The sequence below is a fragment of the Polyodon spathula genome, chromosome 9 (genome assembly GCF_017654505.1).
Source record: "Polyodon spathula isolate WHYD16114869_AA chromosome 9, ASM1765450v1, whole genome shotgun sequence".
Classification (NCBI taxonomy): Eukaryota; Metazoa; Chordata; class Actinopteri; order Acipenseriformes; family Polyodontidae; genus Polyodon; species Polyodon spathula.
The window spans coordinates 16,019,086-16,041,748 of record NC_054542.1 but is presented as its reverse complement, the minus strand read 5'-3'; the positions used below and the strand labels follow the sequence as shown (position 1 = coordinate 16,041,748).

General features: G+C 38.5%; 1 protein-coding gene across 2 annotated transcripts in view; it reads left to right on the top strand.

Annotated features, from left to right (window-relative positions):
- LOC121320430 (trafficking protein particle complex subunit 10-like) overlaps positions 1-22,663 on the top strand; it is a 130,637-nt gene that overhangs the window by 67,117 nt on the left and 40,857 nt on the right. Inside the window, exons 4-9 of one of the 2 annotated variants that reach the window (XM_041258758.1) lie at positions 4,097-4,243; positions 4,519-4,633; positions 5,083-5,159; positions 10,832-10,923; positions 13,296-13,436; positions 14,336-14,448. In XM_041258758.1, coding sequence (XP_041114692.1) covers positions 4,097-4,243; positions 4,519-4,633; positions 5,083-5,159; positions 10,832-10,923; positions 13,296-13,436; positions 14,336-14,448 — 685 coding nt within the window. The remainder of the gene's footprint in view (positions 1-4,096; positions 4,244-4,518; positions 4,634-5,082; positions 5,160-10,831; positions 10,924-13,295; positions 13,437-14,335; positions 14,449-22,663) is intronic. The other variant, XM_041258759.1, reaches the window with a different exon arrangement.

The window sequence follows — 22,663 nt, the reverse complement described above, 5'->3', positions numbered from 1 at the left end:
ATCAGTGGCCACTCCGAATGTCTGCCCCCGTGTAATGTGGGCATCTAATAACGCTACTTTCTCTGTCTCGACGACCTTGGCCTGGGTTAGCCAGAGGTGTCTGCGTGCAGCTACCAGTGCCGCTAGAGACCTGCTGATGCATGACCTAACTCCCCCATTAGGTCAGTCATTGCTCTTGTTACTGCCAGTAACTCATCTGTGTCTGCCTCCGTTGCCCGCTCCTGCAGCCTCTCAGCCAGCTGTGTCTAGTACAGGACCAGTATAGCTATTGCATTGTCTGCCCTGGCTGATAGTGCCGCTGATGCATACGCCTTTTTCAGCATGGCATCAGTCGTTCTGCACGGCTTGGACGGGCAGTTCGGGTCTTTGTCCCCTCTAGTGAAGGTAGATCCCTGCACCAGTACTGTGACCATGTTCCCAGTGGTGGGGAATGTGCCTAAGCCTGCTTCTTGGGCACCTGCAGTGTGTAGCAGGGCCTCTGCTGTTCTAGAGGTTGAGGGGGCAGATGCTGGGTTTCTCCAGGATGAGCGAACCAGCTTGAGGAAATCCTGGCACAAGGGGAGGGCATGCTGTGGGTGCCCTTTCTTCTGTAGACGGGTAGTGCGGTCAGTGCCGGGCTGTAGAAGGCGCCGAGGAGAGCGCACTCGGTGCCGAGTCAATCTGTGCCGAGGTCGTTGCTGGGTTATAGACGTCAGTCGGGGCCGGGGATGGCGTCGTAGAGTAACGCTGTCGGTGGCGAGTCAATCTGCGCCAAGGTCGGTGCCGATGGGGAGTGCTGTTGGTGCCGGACTGTAGATGGCGCCGAAGATGGTCACACCGGTGCTGAGTCAATCGGGGCCGGGTAGGCGCTGTTTCAAGCCTGAAGAAACATGGTCGATGCAGGGCTGTGTTACCAATTCAGTCAGCGTGGGAGCCGAGGGCAAGCGCAGCCGCGCTAGGAAAGCCTTTTTTTTTTGGTTTGTTGTGGCCGATTAAACCGGCATAGAGGACGACGCCATGAGCCACAACAGCTCCCAGCACAGTATAGCAAACTACATAAGGCCTTGTGCAGTGAAAAAAGAGTAAAGGCTGCTTACCAATCTCAAAAGAGGGGTCAAAACCAGCTCTAGTTAGTAAACTGACACCAGAATTAAGCAGGAGCACTCTCATGGTATTAAACCGACAAATTGGCCAAATTCGGACAAAGAAAGCACAAAACAATCTGTGACCTGTCACAAAAATGGCGACATGCTACTGTGAGGACGACCCTCTTCAGCAAAGAGGTGGGAGGGACTTCCCTCTCACAGCAGGACCCTGATAGGGCAGCTCAGTGCTCAGTGATTGGTAGTCAGAGAGGGCTCTTCCTATTCGGTAATGGTTGCCTTTCCATTGAAAGGGAACTTGCCTTTACTGCCACATCTCTTTCACTTTTTACCTTCTTAAACATGCTCCCTTTTGAGAGTTGTATTATAGTTTTTGACGGCCAGTAGGCTACAGTGTCTAACGGAAAACACGCCAAGCACCAAGCACGAGATATGATTGGCTGTCTCTCGCTGTCTTCTGTTTCTTTAGCTCTGAGCTTCCTGCTATTTTTCTGATGGCTGATGGGATTTGGAGTTGGAGTGTAATAACCCAATAGACTCAAACTGGGCCGGGCTAAATTACACTGTGAATGAAGTAAATGAATGAACTTTGCTGGGGGCCGGTTAAAGTCAAATGATGCTCTGAGCTACTAAACAACCTGCAACAAAAACAGAATAAAGCATCTTCTCTGATAGAATACAACAGCCAGGTGTGATGCACTCTTTCTCCATTAGGCATCTTTCTGTAATAGTTCTCAGGTGTAAAACAAAGATTATACTGGGAGGAATCAACTGGTGAAAACTAAGAGCATAAGAATAACAAAAAATGCATAGCAGACCTAATAAAATACTACAAACCAGTACAATATGAATGGTTTTAAAGGCACAGTTTCAAAATATTTAATTCTCTTTTATGGATTTAAACTAATGCCTGGAGAGTTTATTTATAAAACTAGGCAATCTTGTGAGAATTAAAAATCACAGAACAACTTTACTTATGAACATAGGAAATAGAGCTGACCTGACCAGGCTTACTGCTACTCATTTAAGAATAAAGCAGAGGCTGCGCTTATTGCAGCACATATGGGGCGGTCGCCACACTATGACACTTCATGACTGACTACAAGAATATGTGAAAAAAAAAACTTAAATCATGTTTTCTTTTCAGTAGAAAACTTAATACAAATGGAAAACCTGCTGATGTTTCCAACAATGTGGTAATATATTATATGCACACATACAGCTTGATTTTTAAGAGGGGCAAGACAAGGAGGCCTAGATCTAAAAATGATTTAAAACCTGCTTTGGTCACTGAAGTAGCTTTCAAATAATTTATATAAATCACATTGTGTATCCACTTGTATAACCTTTAAAATGTTAAACTTTCTTTTATGCTGGACATTTGTTGGATTACCATTGTTTTTTTTCATAGTACTATGAGTATTTGTTTTGATACTTTTATTTTTCTTTCAAATATATATTTTGCAAGTTTGTTTTTGTGAGAAACACAATTGACTTTGATTTTTGACTTTGACTTCATTTTTTGTGTTTTTCTTTTTCAATAAGGAACTTGGTACTCTCATTTATTCACATGCACTTTTTTCCATATGTGAATACTTTTTGGTTGCGTTTACAATAGGATGTTTTCTGTATCTTTTTTTATAAGCTATGTCCAGTGTTGAGGGAGTATTTTTGGTTGTTTGCTGCTGTGATATTTTTTGCTGTTTTCATTTGGTTTCAAAACACTTATACGAATGTACATACTGTCTAAATTCTATTGAATTGTGAGTTCAGAATAATAGTGTAAGAGATATTGATTTCCTTCCACGTTGATGTTATATATTTTATTGCTCTACAGTTGTTTGCCATTGCAGAAGTTACTGAAGATAAAAACACATTTACCCACGAACTATTGGTCCATTATTTTGCTGTAATTCAGTCTTTATCTGTTCTTTAATCAGTTAATTTTGGCTTGTGTCTTAAAAGGCTTTTCATTACAAGGTCCACTCCTGACCCTGTAACATACTGGGACCAAGGTTTCCACACTGGTACTAGTACCGTCCCGGTGTGAAAGCCCACAAGTAGGGATTATAAAAAATAAATAAATACTTGTATTTATTATCCCACTGAACTGCTAGAGACCGTTGTATTTTATGTGAATAATATTAGGTTATTGCTGTGGGACTTTTGGATACAACAACCATGCACTTTCTTGTCTTCTAAGAAAAAAACTGCTGCTAGGCTACTTGTTAATTTCTTGTCCATTTGTCAGTGTTTGTCGCTGTTGTTTTTCGTGTCTGTGTGTTTGGGGAAATAATTACACCTAAGGGCACTTTATTAATTTATGCTTTCCATGAACTAGCAGATCAAGTTTTAAATATATATTTGCACATACCTATTGCTGGTATTAAGAAAACTGGATGGTTTATAGATGGTCTAATATTTAAACAAACAAAACACTTGCTCACAGAGAAAGTAAAAGGTTTGCACAAAATAATCACGAACACAAAAAGAAAATAATTCCAGGTCAGGCTGGGCAAATCACTTCACTGTTCCTAGACTGTGTTTAGTTTTGTTTTCTCTTTCTCCTCGTTCTCCCGTTCTTCCTTCCGAACACCCACCCCAAGTGCCAAGAACTGCAGGCTCACATACTGTAGTCGAGGGGTTTAACTAGCTAGTAATTATTCTAATACCCCTCAGCCACAATCTGCACAAGTTTATTAATTAGGTGTGACTGCCGACTAGTTTAACAATGCAGTAGCCGACAGCCACACATTACCACAAGGTTTTCTTTTAATTACACACTTGCAGAGGACGAGCTGCCTATTCTGATATCCTGGTATTTAAATTTGGGCAAAATAGGTCGTAGTATGTAGAACTTGTTTTTACTATTAGATCCTAGTGACGTTCTTGTGAGAATTTATAATATTGGTAGGTATTAAATATTTACCTGGCACCCCAGATAATAAACTGTTACAGTATCCCTGGTTGAAAACCCCAGGCTTAATACATTATTGATTTCTTGCTGTTTCCAGGTTTTGGTGCTGCAGGGAGCGCTGGATTGTTGGGTCTTCTTGAGCTGCCTGGAAGTGCTGCAGAGAATAGAAAGCTGTTCTGATTGGGCACAATTAGATTCAAATGCATCACATACAGTCGGTCTTTGGACTTATGCTACTGAAAAGGTAAATAACTGTGCTCGTGTCTCAACTCTTCATGCTACTATAATAAGCATGGCAGGTATTACAGCTTTTTGAAGCAGCAAAGTGGTAAGAGCACTGGCTTGAATTTGAAATGTTTAATGCCCAGATGCCTATTTCTAGTTGTCTCACCCAAGGTACATGCTGAAAAATGAAGAGGGATGTATTGGGGATGTATGAAACTGCCCAAAAATGTATACAAGTTTGGGTTTATTTAGTTGTAATACCGGTAGATGTTTTTTTATGTTCACTGGCAATAGTTAAAGTCCTTGGGTTATCTGTGTGGGCTGGCATCAGAAAACGGACCCAATTCTGAAGACTTAAACAGAACAGTGGATCTCCTGGCTGGACTGGGAGCAGAACGACCAGAAACTGGTACAACAAATTCTTCTGATACTTTAATGAGTATATGTCTAGTAGGTTTATGTAGCAGTATCTGTACCACAAATGAATCTGAAGAAAGGGTTATAACAGGGATGTGCAACATGCACATGTGGTAATGAGGTCATTCATGGACTGTTCAGTACATTGTATTTTTTTTTTTTGTATAACCAATAACGAACCTGAAATCTGGAATTATCCCTCTTATCTTTTAGGATGTAGGTAAATGTTTACAATTAAAAAATAAATAAATAAATAAAAAAAAACACAAGCAATCTTATGTAAACATTATGGTGAAGCGTTATAAAAACAAATGTTGGGTACTTTATAATTCTATATTGGTACAGCTTTTAATATTGAGGCTGGTGTTTTTATAGCATGTACAGTAGTATATCACACACGCCACTGCTCATATGGTCTGTATTGGGCTTGTTCTTTTACAGCCAACAGTCTGCAAAGCCCTTATAAAAAACTCAAAGAAGCCTTATCTTCAGTAGAAGCCTTTGAAAAACACTACTTAGTAAGTATGTTGGGGTATTTATTTTTTAAATTGTTACTTTGTATTTAATCTGAGTCATGATTTTGGACAGAGTGCAATCACACTTTCTTTTAACTGCAACTTTTTTCACGGAAAAAAAGTAAATTAAATCAATTTTGCTATTAACATGTTTCTTAGTTGTGATTGAGATACATGAATGGCGTAACAAGTATCAATGTAATTCTAAAGGAGAGTGTAAACGTCGTGGTAAAACAATGAGAGACATGATCCCTAATTTATTGATTTGAAACGTGTTAGGATTATACAGGTGGTTTGTGGAAAAGGTTACATAATTACAGAAAGGAAACAATAGTATAGTTTCTAGATCCCATTCCAAACACATAAATTGAGACCTTAAAAACTCAGCTACAGATGCAGGAAGACGATGCATATATGGAGAATAGCTCCAAGTTAAAACAAGTTCTAAACTCTCCGTTATATATAGTTTTGCAGTGTCTAAAATGTATTCTTTACTGGGTGTTTTTGTGTATTGCTCTCACCTGCACTCAGTACAGCAGCTTGTATAGTAAGGGATAACACACGACAGGTCGTGCGTTGTGTTGAATTAACATAAGGTTGTAGTTGGGTTGGAGGCACCAAAGCCTTATGTTAATGCAGCCCAACGCACAACCTGGAGTGTTATCCAGCTTATAAAAGGGATACAATTTAAAAAAAAAAAAAAAAAAAAAAAAAAAAAGTTTATTTAAAAAAAAATATATATTAAATTTTTATTATACAAGACCACTTTTTGACTACAAATAAACAGAAAGTAATTAAAAATGTATGAATCTTAAGAAAAAGAGGATATAAAGAGTACATTATTGAGAGAGAATTGAAAAGTCGACAAACTCAATAGAGTGAACTACTTGAGCATAAGAAAAGGGAAGAGAGGGTTAAGAGAGTACCATTTAATAATTATATATTCTAAATTATTACACTATGTAACACGATTTTTGTTCCTGGGTAGTAAGTGTTATTTCCTAATTGCTTATGCCTCAGAAGTATAGTAAATGGCTATTATTCCCCACAAACTTTGCTTTTGTGACCAGGACAGTGATATTTCAAAATATCACTATTTCCAATGGGAAAACGGGCAAATGTGTGTCTTTGAGATTCTCGAAAAGCTACTCACTTCTAAATCTTTTGTAGTCATTTTTGTATTACTTTAGTATAAATATATGTTAATTTGGATTCATATGTTGTTTTTTTCTGACTTTATATGAATGAAAAGACACAAAATTGCCCGTTTTCCCATTGGAAATAGTGATATTTTGAAATATCACTGTCCTGGTCACAAAAGCAAAGTTTGTGGGGAATAATAGCCATTTACTATACTTTTGAGGCATAAACAATTAGGAAATAACACTTACTACCCAGGAACAAAAAAAAAAAAAAAAAATTGTTACACAGTGTCCAACATTGTTTGGAAGCATTTATGTATACTTCATAATTTGGAAAAAAATCAAAAATAGATATTTCCGAAAGCACAGATTGCAGCTTTTAGAAGGGATGCAAATTTGGCTGGCATTGTAGTCCACAGTAAACTTAAAGGGATCATATCTACATTAAGGAACACTGAAACCTGTAAAAGCACATGTAAAGTGTACAAATATATTGATAATATTGGTAAAGGTAAAAGTGAAATTGTAAATAAAGAAAATACATATTCAGTCTTAAAAAAATCTGTCGTGCAAGGATAGCAACCTTGTATATTATAATAATAATAATAATAATAATAATAATAATAATAATAATAATAATAATAATAATAATGTATTTATTTTTATATAGGGCCTTTTAGGGATGCACAGAATCCAAGTTTTAGGGATTCGGCCGAATTCCGAATCCATCTCAAAAGATTTGTCTGAATACCGAACCAAATCTACAAAAACTGTCAAGAAAAACTGAAGGAAACTGTTGAATGAAAATCAGATTGGCAGCTACTAACAAGGGACGCACTAAAGAGAGACAGTCCGCTGTCATGTTGGTAGCCTACTTGAAATTACTTTACGATTTCAGCTTGAGTGCCTTTAAGTAAGATGATACAGGCTGCAACTCTTTTGTCGTTTTTTTTATACACAAATAAGATTGACTTGATTTGAAAAATGTCATGAATGATACAAGCAACTGCTTACACTACTTGGTTTGATCAAATGAGTAGTACACAACAAAATATGAAAGCTGATTAATTTCAACAAACAACGACAACTTTTTAATGAAAAAATACGTAGCCTACTTCAACGGAACATTAGCTTGCTATAGTATATTAAACCAAAACAAAAAAATAATAACGATCAGGTTCTGTTGCCTTTTTCGATTAATATAATTAATAGAGAATAAAAAGATACTAAGATAACTACCTAACCTAAGTTTAATTAATTGTTTTTGTATTCTACCAGCGGCTTCTGCTGCATACACATCGTTGATATATAGTGCAGACCGTGGGTCAAACCAAGTCCTATGAATGCCTTTTAATTTGTTTGTTTTTTAAGCCATTTAAATGCAAAATCATAACAAAGCATGTATACAGGCTTTAAAAAAAAAAAAAAAAAAAAGTATTACTTGTCCTGCGGTTGCCTTTAATTATTTAATTATTTACTCTGCATGTACTACTACTTTGTATATGATGTAGAATATGTGAATGTAAACATCTAACACTAGTACGTACAATATTCTTTCAAATAAACGTGTTATGATTTTGAATGTGCGCTTCTTTGGGACGGTATTGTTGTCATTGCTTGCATCCCGGAACCTCTCTCTTTACAAATTAAGCACTGCAGAATGGAATTTATCCCTGAATAATATTTCTGTTTGAAACTTACACAAAACCGTTTACCTTTACAAGAAAGGAGAGCTGCATCTTTGCAATAATAACTATTTTCTTTAATGACGTTTCAACTATGAGCTATGAAGGAAAAATTACGGTTGTGAGTGACCTGAATCTCCCTGCAAAATAAAACCCACGTTGATTTAAATGCACCGTGTGCGTAACACACGTCAAACAGGACACGGAATAGTAAAAAAATATATATTTTAATGAAACACAGCAGTTCCCAAACGGTTCAACTTGTATTGGCACATTATAATAACGTAAAATGTAATTTACTAAAGCATATTGTTCAACAACGTCTTGCACATCTGACAGTTGTAAAGTTACAAAAAATATATATTTCTTTGGATAAAAACAAGCAAGGTCCCTCAAACAAGGTTGTATGTGTTGTGAACATTAAACTGGAGGTTTTCTATGTTTCCCATTTACATTTAAAGTTTGTAAACCCCAATGATAATTATGGAAAGTTCATAGTTTTACCATGATAGCCTTCTTGAGTCTTAAATATCCAATAGGGTTTATATTAACCAATTCCATGTCTTTTGAAAAGTTCTTTCACAGTTGTCATGGATTTGACAGTTTCCCATTGTCATGTAATATGTAGTTCCTTCATTTTTGAGCACTGAGTGTAAATATAATTTATTTCTGTCATAAAATATAAACACATCAAACGTTTGTTTTGTTGACACACAGAAAAGCAATAACAGATTTTTTTAACCCCCCTCCACCACTAAATCACCATGTTTTCTACATCAAGGTGCAACACTGGATAGATGTGGATCTTCTTCCATTCATTCTATATCAACCACTACCAAGGCAACCATTTACCTGTCTGCCATTGTGAATCAACTAATCAAATTCAATTCCCTTAGCTGCTGCTGTAGCTTGTTTCTAAACACATTTTCTTACACTTTAGCTTAAAATTGAAGTGATTTATGAAAATGTATGTTATACATGTTAAGGTACCTGTAAATATTATACAATTTTACACATGTACCATATAGCATATTGGCAGTTTGTTTAGAATAGCCTAGTTTAATATAATGGGACAAACACAATTTTATAATAAGGTGATAATCAGACATATTAAGTCACTGTATTGATTTTTCATAAACAGAACATTACTGTACCTGTAAACTGTATTTATGTGAAATGTACTTAGTTTCCAAATGTGTAGTACAATAGTCTCCGGCTAAGACATCACCCCTCGGGAAGCAAGCAAAGTGTTCTCTTAGGTGAAGTGTTCTCTAAGATGGAGTTAACCACCAAATGCAATATGAATCAATCAATAAATAAATAAATATTACTTGTAGTGAAGCACATGCAACAATGAACTAAAAATCTAAGAGAAAAAGCAATAGGCAAATGTATGTTAATAAATTATAATAATAAAATAAGACAAACTGACTGTCAAATGAAATGAGCACCCTTACACACATTAAAAAATAAATGTACAGGAGAAACAGCGGTACATTTTGCCGTTTGTTTCATGTCATTTTGTAGGGATGAGAGGCACTCGTGGAAATCAATACACAACGAGGCAATGATAAATTGAAAGATTGAATAAATTAATCATTGTTCTTGAAAACACTCTTGTAATGACAAGTCAGTTTTGAAAAAATTGAGTAAACTATCTAAATCTGTCTAATGATGATGAGTTATCAGGTTACAAAACAGTAGGCTACTGTATCAGTTGTGAAAGAATCGCTATCAGTGGCAAAAGGTTGTTCTTTTAAGCAAAGTTCCTGTTCCTTGAATATTAATATAAGAAAAAGCAATATTTAAAAAAAAAAAATGTTTTTAATTGGTTTAAAATTAACAATTGAGGGTGAATCTCTAATAAGTCAGTATAGAGTTCCAGAGTGTGGGAGCATTAAAACAAAAAGCAGCCTCTCACATAATCCTCCACCCTAAAAATGTGTTCCGGCTGGTATGGAATTATTATGTCATTCAAGTAGTGTGGCGCTAATCCATTCAATGCTTTAAATACTAGTAATAAAACTTTAAAATCAATCCTATAACAAACAGGAAGCCAATGGAATGAAATGATGCCAGCACAGGAGTAATGTGAGCCCTTTTTTTTTGTTCTCGTTCGCATTCTAGCAGCTGCATTTTGGACAAGCTGCAGGCGTATAGAGCATGGCATGTAAGTCCAGAAAATAAAGCGTTACAGTAATCTAATCTAGAAAAAATAAAAGCATGTACTAGTTTCTCATCATCCAAGGACATAAAAGGTCTAACTTTAGCAAAATATTCCTCAATTGATAGAGATTCTAGTAATATGTTTAATATGCGATTCAAAGCAAATTTCAGTCAAAAATAACCCTCAGGTTTCTCACCTCAGATTTTACATTCGACTCCATCTGTTGCTTACAGCCTAAAGTAGGACTTCTGTGTTATCCTGATTTAACTTTAAAAAATGTTGAGACATCCAGCTTCTAATATCAGCATTATTACTATGTCACCTGGTTTAACAGATATATAAATGTGTATCATCTGCATAGCATCATAGCATATCAAAAACGAAAGCCCCGAAAAAAAAGATTTACATAGAACTCGAAAATAGCTAAAAATAAGCACTGAAAAATGCAATTAATAAACCCAAAAACAGAAGCCCTAAATATACAATAAATCTGTCAGTTGAAGTCACGCTTACATCTTTACTTAAATAATTGGAATGAAACTGGGTCAGGACATTTTTTAACACAGGTTATTGAGAGTCTGGGGGTATATATAGGCAGCTGTCTGTATATTAATTGTCCCTTGTACTATTCCTTATTTAACTGTTTGAAGGTGAATCTGTTTTTAATCATTTCTCTCTTAGGAACTCTCCCATGCTGCTATGGATATGTACAGAACAATTGGTCGACTTCGATCAGCTCGACTTGTAGGAAAAAGCCTGGCTGAGTTTTACATGTAAGACCATTTTTAATATGTTTGACATATTATCTTTATTTTTCCCTAATGCGACTCCTAGCACGATTTTGAGAAAACAAGGTAAAATGCAAATGTAAGTGCAAAGTGCTTTACATTTGTGCTGGATTGGGCTGTACCCTTCATGTTGGGATTTTGAAGGGAGCTTGAGCTGGACGCTGGCTGAACTCTGTTAGCGCTGACCAGTGAAGAAAAAATAGAGTCAGAAGCTGCTAGCAAAACAAGAACAACTGACATTGCCTTTAAGACAGTGATGGCCTAGCATTTGCCTTTGCTGTAATTTTGATCAATAGAAAGCTGTTCTTTATAGCCATTGCACCATTTAATAATGAAGAATTTAGAAATATTTAAATTGATTTAACATTTTTGACACATGTGACTGCAGTTTTTCATTATATTCATAAGCATGAATTATTTGTATACTTCCAGCCTTTGCAATAAAGAGTTTATTTAAGATTTACATGGAAACTGTGATTTGGAACGTAGCTTCATTAACGATAATGCTGCTGGGGAAAATAGGTTTGTATAAAACATGTATTTTTAAATACATAGGCACACACCTGAGTTCATAATTTCTGAAAGTAATTTAGTTCAACGTGTTTATATTTTCATATGCACTTATTTTTTTGCTGTCGGCCTTCTGAATAACCGCATAAACGTTTCAAACCGGACACACAAAAAATGTGTCTCTTAAAATGTGAAATGGTCTGGAATAAATTACTAAACACAGTATGAAATATGGGCTTTATATTACTCAAGAAAACAGTTTTTATATTTTAGAAACCTTTAGTATTTTAGATCAGCGCTAACTTTATGAAGCCAGTAGCAGGTGTGTAGTGGCCTAAACTGGAGCTGTCCTAAAAACCAATATTGGTATATTGTAAACATTTAACCTTTCCTAAGTGTTATTTTTAATTAAATACCAACTGAGTCAACCAATACACACACTAAGGTTTACTAATACTTATAGTATATAAAAAACTTCAATTAACACATCAATTACTTACATTTGCTTAACAAATCGAAATGTTCTATATAGTCCAACATGTCCAAAAGCAAATGGCTTCCTCTTTTTTAAGGTTGTTTCCCAGTAGAATAAGAAAGCCCACATTGGAGTGTAACCAAAAAAGTATTTTTTTTCAATGTATATTAAATAAAGTGCTTGTGAAAGTCAGTGTTAACAATACAGACCATGAATAATGGAGTCGCAAACCAGTAACAGGCTCCATTATAAATAAGAAGGTGAAAACTGAAAAGTTAAACACTTCTTCATAGTCGTTTTTCACAGTCTGGGCATTTCTACATATGGCATATTCTAGCCAGTGCTACGATACTGATGCATAAGCACAGATGTATGATAGTGAGTAACAGTAATACAGATATTCAGCCTTGACTAATGTGAGTTGCGACCAGGATCCATGAAAAGTGTTATTAATAAAATGCAAATACTAAAATAAAATTTTGTAGCGTTCATTAAGTTAACACTACCATGGTTAACAGTTAAGATAACAAGACTTTTTTTTTTTTTTTTTTTTTTTTTTTAATTAACTTAGTAAAAAAAAAAAAAAAAAAAAGAACCAACCAACTAAATGCACTCTTAATTATTTTCAAACTGACAGTGCAAAATTATGACTTCAGTAATAGTAGGCTTTGTTGCATTTAACAAACATGAGGCATTCAAATGGTTCATCAAGCATATTCAGTGAGCCAATACATTTTGCAATGACAACTGAATGCGGAATACCGGTGATCATGTTAATGTATTCCAGATCATGTATTTTTTTTTTTATAAGAATATTTTCATCTTGCAAATTCCAAAATACTCCACACAGAGTTGGAGTTTGCCCTATCATCAAAATTGGGCCCCGAATGTTAGATCCTCTTGGGGTCTTTAGTTTCTCCCTTTGTAAACGCACTTTCATGCAGAGTGAGCCATGTGATCGTTAGGTCAGGTATGAGTTACCAATCTTTGCTCATGGCCCACCAGGATTGTTTATTGACTTTTGCTACAGTGATCCCTTCATTCAGGGTTCAGTAGCTTGGTAACATCTGTTGCTTTAGTGTTCGGTTTAGCAAAATAAACATTTGTTTGCCTTGCTGCTCGTTGTAACTTTTATATTTGCATCACTTGTGGATGTGTCGATATACCCAACTGTATATATCCTACAGAATACACAACTGAGATGTCAAATCTTCTTTACAACCCGTTTCTGCCACATTTTGTTTACAGCACTTGCCATATCCAAAAACCCTTAACTGTACAGTCCTTGTTTTTGAAATAATGATAAAAGTATTAATTGCACATTGTCATTTGAAGTGGTCAGTTAATGGTTAACTGTTTGTTTGGTCTGCAGGAGAAAAGGGGATCCTCAGAAAGCGGAAGGCTTCCTTCAAGAGGCCCTCAAAACCTATCTGGCTGAGGGCTGGGCTCTGCCTGTCACCCACACCAGGAAGCAGTTAGCTGAGTGTCAGAAGCAGCTTGGGCAGACAGAAAAGTATCCTTCAAGTATGAGCTTCGTATCACAGCCCACTGTGGGAAATGAGATTGCTCCTTTGCATCATTTAAAAAGATAACGAAGAATCTTAATTACATGATTGTACTGGAACTGTAATTGTAGTTTTATGAGGATTACATTATTAATAACAATGTTGGGCAGTAAGTATATGTCTATACACAGTTCAAATACTGTGTGCTGGGCCATCCTGAACTTCACTTTTCACCTAAGTCAACTTTTAAAATATTTTATGCAGATCCTAGAAGATGGGGATTGTGGTATGGTTACTGAAGGAAAATATATAATTTTAAGACTATCAAGGTCTATTTTGCCTGACAAGGTTTTAAAACTAATGACAATTACCTGTGCACTAGATGTCACTGTTAGATAAAGCATGTGGGTTTAACAAGGTCACTGTCTTTAACAAGAGTTAACGACTGTATGGTTGTTCCGTTGGAATTACCTCATTAACTAATTGCTCAGTTGTATAAATAGGCCTGTTTGTTTCAACTCTAGGTGGAGTGTAAAGGTGGGTCTACAATGGAGGCGAACAAATAATTTAGAAGTGACTGGAATGTATGGGTGCATCTACACCACCAGCAAGCGGACAGTCTGGGTGAAGCGAGTGACTCCAGAGGAATAGAAATGTGTTCTATTTTGCCAGCCAGTCTCAAAGTTAGTTCCCAACACACTCACAAAAGTTATAAATAAACATAACTGTCTTCTTGTAATGAAAAAACAAGCGTCTGAACTAGTTACTGCATATGCACACTCTGCCCGTCCATCACAGGATATATACAGTGTTTCATGTGTCTTTCGATCTAAAGTGTCGGGGAGGCTTTCATGCACTGTTACAAAGGTTTGCAAGAATTTTTGTTTTCCTTTACCTGCTTTCTCAGTTATCTTCAGACAAGTAGCATGTTAGCCAGTGATATCAATCTCCCAGAAGAGGAGAGGAAACACTTCTGTCAGGAGATCCTGAATTTTGCTAACCAGCAAACTGATAACCAAGGTAAGACTGAATGCTTAAAGAGATACTGTATATTATTTTGAATTTCTGAATAAATTCAAACTTGTTTAATGTTCTGTTACATTATACATTGTGTGTTCTGTATTATTTTATGTGACTTTCTTTTTGGATCATTATCTTGCTTCCTATTCTAGCAAACATTGCTTCTCTAAAGATTCCTCTAGGCTAGTTGTGGGGAAATTGAGGTGGGGAATAATATTGGCGTTTCACAGCTTCAAGACATAATTCTTTACTTGTGGGCTTCAGTGGTACATGCTTCCCTACCACACCTCGCTACAATGTTAGTTTTTTTAAGATAGCAACATTAAAGAATCAGACATAATAGGATATAAAGCAGGTAAGAAATTAAATGCTAGGTGTGACGGTGCATCAACAAGGAGACCAGAAACGCTACATTTCAAGTGATCATGTGCATTTATTTACTATTCTTTCACCATCACTACCTGACTAACACCCTTGATCACCCTTTAAATACACCTGTGACTGGAACCTAATTTAATCATTTAATTATTTATTCAATTGACTGCTCCGGCCACTTCCCCGCATGTTTTTGCAACCCAATATTCCATACACACACACACCCGTGCATTGGCAGAGCTTTCATGCTGCCACACTATGAAAATGCATCTAATATTTATTGTAAATCTCACTGTTTCTCAGCCAGACAGGTTATGAGTTGAATGATCATTGTTCCACTTTAGGTGACCGCAAAGGCTTCAAATTTTGGAACCATTCTTTTAAATTGTAAAAAACAGTGTACAAAAATAAAATTAACAACTGTCAGGCAAATTAACCCTTAAGTAGGCCTAAGCTGGCTTGGTGAAAACAAATAGCATAACTGATTTAGTTGAACAAATAAAAGAAAAATGTAAACAGACTTGTCAACTTTACTGCACATAGTAATATATTTACTTAAGTGATTCAAAAAATATACTGAACTAAAATATAATCGCAACATGTAGTGTTGGTCCCATGTTTCATGAGCTGAAATAAAAGATCCCAGACATTTTCCATATGCACAAAAAGCTTATTTCTCTCAAATTTTGTGCACAAATTTGTTTACATCCCTGTTAGTGAGCATTTCTCCTTTGCCAAGATAATCCATCCACGTGACAGGTGTGGCATATCAAGAATCTGATTAAAAAGCTTGATCATTACACAGGTGCACCTTGTGCTGGGGACAATAAAAGGCCGCTCTAAAATGTGAAGTTTTGTCACACAACACAATGCCACAGATGTCTCAAGTTTTGAGGTAGCGTGCAACTGGTAGCCTCACAACCGCAGACCATGTGTATCTACGCCAGCAAAGGACCTCTACATCCGGCTTCTTCACCTGCGGGAGCATGTGAGACCAGCCAGCCGGACAGCTGATGAAACTGTGGGTTTGCACAACCGAAGAATTTCTGCACAAACTGTCAGAAACCGTCTCGGGGAAGCTCATCTGCATGCTCGTCGCCCTCACCAGGGTCGTAACCGACTTCAGTGGGCAAATGCTCACCTTCGATGGCCACTGGCACACGGGAGAAGTGTGCTCTTCACAGATGAATCCCGGTTTCAACTGTACCGGGCAGATGGCAGACAGCGTGTATGGCGTTGTGTGGGGTTATGGTATGGGCAGGCATAAGCTACGGACAACGAACACCATTGCATTTTATCGATGGTAATTTGATTGCACAGAGATACCTTGACGAGATCCTGAGGCCCATTGTCTTGCCATTCTTCTGCCGCCATCACCTCATGTTTCAGCATGATAATGTACGGTCCCATGTCGCAAGGATCTGATCAGCTCTATGCGAAGGAGATGTGTTGCACAATATTTACCTAATACAGAAATCATTCAATGTACTGTATATTTTTTGTATTTGTTTGACATTACAATCTCTGGACTGGACAGATACATATATATACACAGAAGTCCCAATCTCCCTATAGCGATCAAGTATAAATTACATTAAAATCTCTTCCGATACAAACAAAAAACACAAACTATAAACAATTTTACAACAATTTTTGAGGTTTGTAATACCATAAATTTACTCTGCAGCAGTCATTCAACTAGATCAGTGGTTCTCAACCTGTGCTCCGTGAGTAAAATCCAGGTGGTCCGCAAACAACTCATAAAATTTGGTTATGCAATTCTTGCAAAAAACACAAGCACACGTTGTGCTATTATGTATTACTAAGCAACACAACAAACAGCTTTAACCACATGATATATAATTGTAAGATATGTATGTAGTCTGAATTTGCCCCTTTATTTTTCTTTTATTACAGATGTGTTTGTAAATTAATATGTATATTACAGCGCCTTTTGATGCAATACCAAGCATCGACTTCAAAGCTGCCATTAACTGAAACGGCTTTCTAATGTGAAACAAATACTAACTAAAGCCTGGAAAACACTGCCCGATCCGACCATCGCATCTCAATGGAGGAGGTTGCATCGCAAATCTTTGCGAACGGGCATCACACACTGCCCGATTAAAATTGCAGGAAGGGATGCAAAAACATAAGGCTATACTAGCTACAATTTTGGCTAGAAGGTGGCGTGATGGTGAAAACCTCAGAGACATGCATGTGTTCTCTGTCTGTATTAATGTACACACACACACACACATACATACATAGACAAGATATTCCATTGGTTGTATATAATGTCTGTACCGATATCTTTTGAAAACAAGCCTTGACAGCCCCATAACAGTGCACTTTTTCACTGTTAGATGAAGTATTTAGAGAATACTTAAAAACTGCTGCTGCAATCATGATTAATTTATTAGGAATAGCTTTATTTACAATGTAGGGAACATACTGTGTCATCCAAGTGGTGGTTATAATGAAAACAAATACACAGTATTATGTTTTCCCTTCATTGAAAATAAAACCTTTTATATTTTGTATTAGTATTTAGGCCTTGCATTATTATTTGTATTATGATTTGTTGTTATTATTGTTTGTATTTTGTGTATGCTGCTGATTGAAAACCGGCTACGTATTAGTTAAAATGCAGTTGTATTAGTGTTTGGCTAGGATGGGGTTAATTCCCATCCAGGGGTGATTGTTCTGGTGCAGGTGGTGCAAGGCAGTTTATTGATTGTCAATTGTGCAATTAACTCCCAACCACCTGCTATATAAGCCCCAGCATCAGGCTCGTTTTTGTTTGGAGAGTTTTAAGGAGCTAGACAGCATTGTGAGAAAACGACTGCAACCTTTTTTGTTAAGGTATTCGTTCTGTTTACTTTCTGTATTGTAGCTCTGTTTTGTTTGGCCCTTGTGCCCTTTTGCCCTTTTATTTTGTTTAATAAAAAACTGTGCAACCACACAGTATTTTGCCCTGCATTCCTGCCTTTGGTGTACTGCTTTCCTGGAACCTGACGTCACACATAACCCAACATCAGCCATCCTGTCACTGGTATACTTTCATTGAAATGTTATTCATAATAAATTAAGCATGATTGTAGCTGCAGTTATTGTTTTCTGTAAATATTTAATCTAACAATTAAACAGTACAATACTTATGGCACCGACATTATGTACAAACCAATGGCATACCGTGTGTGTGTGTATTAATAGTGTGTTATTAGTTTTTATAGGAGGCACTGGCTAATCATAGCTTCTGCGAGTTCCCTTTCAAGGAGGGAATATTAACCATTACAAATGGGTGTTTCCCTATAAGACACACAAACCTGAAAAACATACCAAAGAATTCTATTCCAAGCAGTGTGACGTAGCTGATGCTCCGCCCCGAAAGCATAGCCATTGTTCGTTCGTGCTTTTTCAATGTAAAATTACTGAATCACTGAAGAAAAAATTGTTTATTTCCAGCTTTTCTTGTACTACAGCCCACTGCAGCCTTTTGTTCCGCTGGGAGCCTGCGGTTCTATTGCCATCTTTCCTGGGAACTTAGCATACAAAGTTGGCTGATTTGTGCTCTATTTTCTGTTCTCTGAGCTGGAGTTCAAAAAATAAACTGTCAACTGTGTCATTTTTGCTTTGCGTTCTGCTGGTTGTGGATATTATTGTATAGTTGTGTGTGTGTGTGCATCAAAACAAGTCATTGTGTGTAAGCAACTAGTTATATGCTCACTATTATGTTTACTCAAGGCTGCAGAATCCTATTTTACTACAGTATACTTGAAGTGATCGTCTCGTGAGGGTGCCTAGTTTAACAGCCATGCGGTCTTTGAACCTTTGACATTACAGTACAGTATTTTACTGTCAGGGCTACCACTGCATTTAAGCATCTGTGGCCTACTTATTTTCTGTTGCGATGCAAGTCCTCAGAGTTTTTCATTGAGCAGAGATGCAAACCTCTGCAATCCCCCCCCCCCCCCCCCCCTTCATCACGCTCAATCCCACTCCCTCTACATACATGTCACACAATAGCACTGCTATACTCGGTATGTATTCAATGAATGTGTTTTCACTTTATTGAAACAAATTTTCCTAACAAAGAACACAAAATTAACATACCTAAACAATGCAGTGGCACAGTCATGTTTCATTACAAACTATGTAGTGTTTACTGCATCATTGCACTAGCCACGCTGTGTATGTGTCTAATCACGTGAGATGTGATCAAATTCAAATTGAAAAACAGCTTTTAGGCTGTACACGTCATTGCACTTGATCAAGTACCGTGTCAGTTTGCCCCGAAATGATTCTTATAAGAGGTTTGCTTGATTCTTACACACAGGGTATTTTATATTGGTTAGTATAGGAATGATTTTCTCCTAGTGGTTTTTATCACTATATGCAGTTGATTCTAATATCAGTGATTGTTGTAAATGGAGTGCATATTGTGTTCCATTTTTCTTATCACACAAGTTAAGTATTGAAACAATGCCAAACAGCTACTGTCTGTGTGGCTGCATAACTAGCTTGTTGCTGTATTAGTGTAGCTTTCCAGCACACTATTACAAAGGCTTGTTTTCAAGCAGGCTGCTTCTAGTCTCGTGTCTGTACCGACTGGAAGTTTAGCCAGTGCCTGTTATACAGGTGGCATCCCTGTTGACAACACCACTAGCATTAACTGCGACTTGTCGCTCCCGATCCTGATACCAACCATTGTCCAGGTTACCGTTTTGGTATCAAGTGCCGGTTCCGAGTCACTGTCCCGGCACCGAGCGCCGGTTCAGAGTGTACCATCCCGGTACCGAGCGCAGGTTCCGAGTGCACCGTTCCAGCACTGAGCGCCGGTACCGAGTGCATGTACGTTACTGTACTGACACTGTCTACTGTGTGCACTGCTGTGGGTACTGACATAGTTTAACATGTGCACTGACACTGTCTTCTGTGCATACTGACACTGTCTACTGTGTGTACTGATTTTCTATTGTGTGCACTGCTGTGTACACTGACAATGTCTACTGTGTGCACTGAAACTCACTTTGTGTGCACTTCTACGTAGTGCTGAGGTCCTGCTTGTGCTATGCCTGGGTTTCATGCTTGTGTTTCCTGCAAGGCCAAGGTGCCTGCAGAGGACGGACATAAGTGCTGAAGAGGCTCTGGCGGGTCGAACTTTGTGTGATTTTTGTGCCCCCTTCTCCAATCGTGCATTTGAGTCACTCTTCTTATCGGCAGAACTTATGCCCCTGATGCAGCAGGCTACTGCAGTCTTGCAGATGCCATGGCCTGTGGCAAAGGAAGAGATGAGCTTTATTTATGACCAGCAGCCTACTATTGTCTCAGCTGACCCTCCAGTCCACCCAGATTTTCTATTTGAGCTGCAGTCCACCTGGGATCACCCTACTACAGCCGTATCCTTTCCCGCTCTGTGGATTCTTGTGGTTTACCAGGCACATTTTCTTGGATCCATCGCCGATACTCACAGGCCCTCGTCTAAACAATTGGTTGAGCTGCGCTTGTCTCGAGGAACCTGCTCCGGCTGTCCAAGCTCAGTGGACAGGCAACAGGTATGAAGCTGGATGCTCCAGTCACACATTTGACCCGGCGGTGGATGAGATGCCGCAGCGGTCCTATCGTTCACAGATTTTGCTAAAGCTGTCCCAGCTCAGCAGGGTGTTAACAGTACTTTCCAGAGGCTTGTGGGCTTGATGTCAACTCCTTACCCTGGGTCTCTGCATATGTGCCCTCTGCAGGCTTGGTTCAACCGCACAGCTTATCAGCCCATGTTGAATCGCAACCTCCTATTGACAGTGTCTTGACTGTCATCAGGCTCTCTCTTGGTGGAGACAGCTGGCCTATCTGCGTTTAGGTGTAGTGCTGGGCAGTGGCATGAGAAGAGAGGTCATCTCCATAGACGCATCAAACTCTGGTTGGGGCGGCTTGTGGAATGACCGAGGCGTGCATGGTGTATGGCAGCCCCCATGGACGGATCGCCACATCAATATTTTAGAACTGCAAGCAGTGTAACTTTCCTTACAGAATTCTTTGGAGCAGGTTCAGGGAGACACGTGCTTATCCGCATGGACAACACGCCTGTGGTGTCCTACGTCAACCATCAATTTTTTGGTCACCCAGTCTCCACTGTGTGGCCCACAAGCTTCTGCTGTGGGCACAAAAGAACCACCTCTCACTCCGGGCAGTTCACCTACCCGTGGTGATCAATTGGACTGCGAATCTCCTCTCGAGGGGGGGGTCCATCCCAAGGTTGTGAGCCTCATTCGGGAGAGCGGAGGCAGACCTCTTCGCCGCTCAGGAGTCGTCACACTGCCCCCTGTGGTTCTCCATAACAGCAGAAGGGACCGCTAGGGGTAGGAACACTGGCAGACCTGTGGCCAGCACATATACTCTATGCATTCCCACCGCTCGCACTTCCCACACTATGTCTGGAGAAGGTCCAGCAGGACCGGGTCCTGTGCTCCTAGTTTGCCCCACTTTGGCCCAGGAGAGTCTGGTTCTCCTCCTTGATGGAGCTCCTGACCAACCAGCCGAGGGAACTGCTGATGCGCTGCGACCTGCTCTGCCAGGCACGGGGCACTTTGTGGCACCCCAACTCATCGAGCCTACGGCTCTGGGCCTGGCCACTGAACGGCTACATTTGAACCGTCTAGGGTTAACAAACAGGGTGATTGACATCCTACAAAGAGCCATGGCCACCTGTAAACATTTCCAATATGGGTACAAGAGGGTGTGTTACAAGCATGATATTTGTCGCATGGTTTTAAGAGTGGAAGCGACAGCGTGGGAGAAGTACAGGTGTGGAAAAGTGCAGAGTAGTTTAGAAGCAGTAAGGAGAAATTACATCTTTAATTGCTTTAATCAGAAAACACAGGACATTGGGGAAACACTGCAGCTCAAAGTCAAACAGCCGCATGTGTTTTTCTGATAACAAACAAGCTGAAACTCGGAGCAGCTGATTCAAACTCAGCGCCATTCTGAGACTCCGGCGAGGGGAGGAGCCAACAGCACAGCAGAACAACGCAGCTATAAACGAGGCAGTCTTCCCAGCGACAGCGTGGGAGAAGTACAGGCGTGGAAAAGTACAGAGCAGTTTAGAAGCAGGTTGACGGCTGCAGAAGAAACTAAACTTGGAAAAAAAAAAAAAAAAAACCCTCAACATGGTCTTCAAGCCAGTAATCTGTAACACCTGCATGATGTGGGAAATCCGAGAAAACCCAGCAGAGCTAAACCAAGTGTGTGTAAAGTGCCGCGCGATCCAGGACTTGCATAAACTAGTAAGTATGCTAGAAATGAAGCTGGAAGAAATGAGACAGCAACAAGATATTGAGGAGCTGGCACATCCACAATTCATGGAAGGTATGAAACAGAGACTAACAGAAATAGATTGGAGTAAAATAGAGAAAGCATCCACAGAAAAAGGATGGCTGTTTTTCAAAAATGTAGTACTAGAGGCGCAAAACAATTACATCCCTAAAGTAGACAAATCTAAATGTAAAACTAAATTGCCAAAATGGTTTAATAGATCAATTAAAAAAAAAATTCAGCGAAAAAAGGCACTTTACAGAGCGTTAAAAAGGGACCAAAAAGAAAGTACACAGAAAGAGTACACAGAACTACAAACGCATGTCAAAAAGGAAGTTTGAAAGGCCAAGAGAGAAATAGAAATGAACATTGCTAAGGGAGCTAAAACCAATTCCAAAATGTTTTTCCAATATTACAACAGCAAGAGAACATTCAAAGAGGAGGTTAAATGTATAAGAGATACAAATGGCAAAATCGTAGATGAAGAAAAAAAATGGCAAATATGTTAAATAATTACTTTTCACAATTT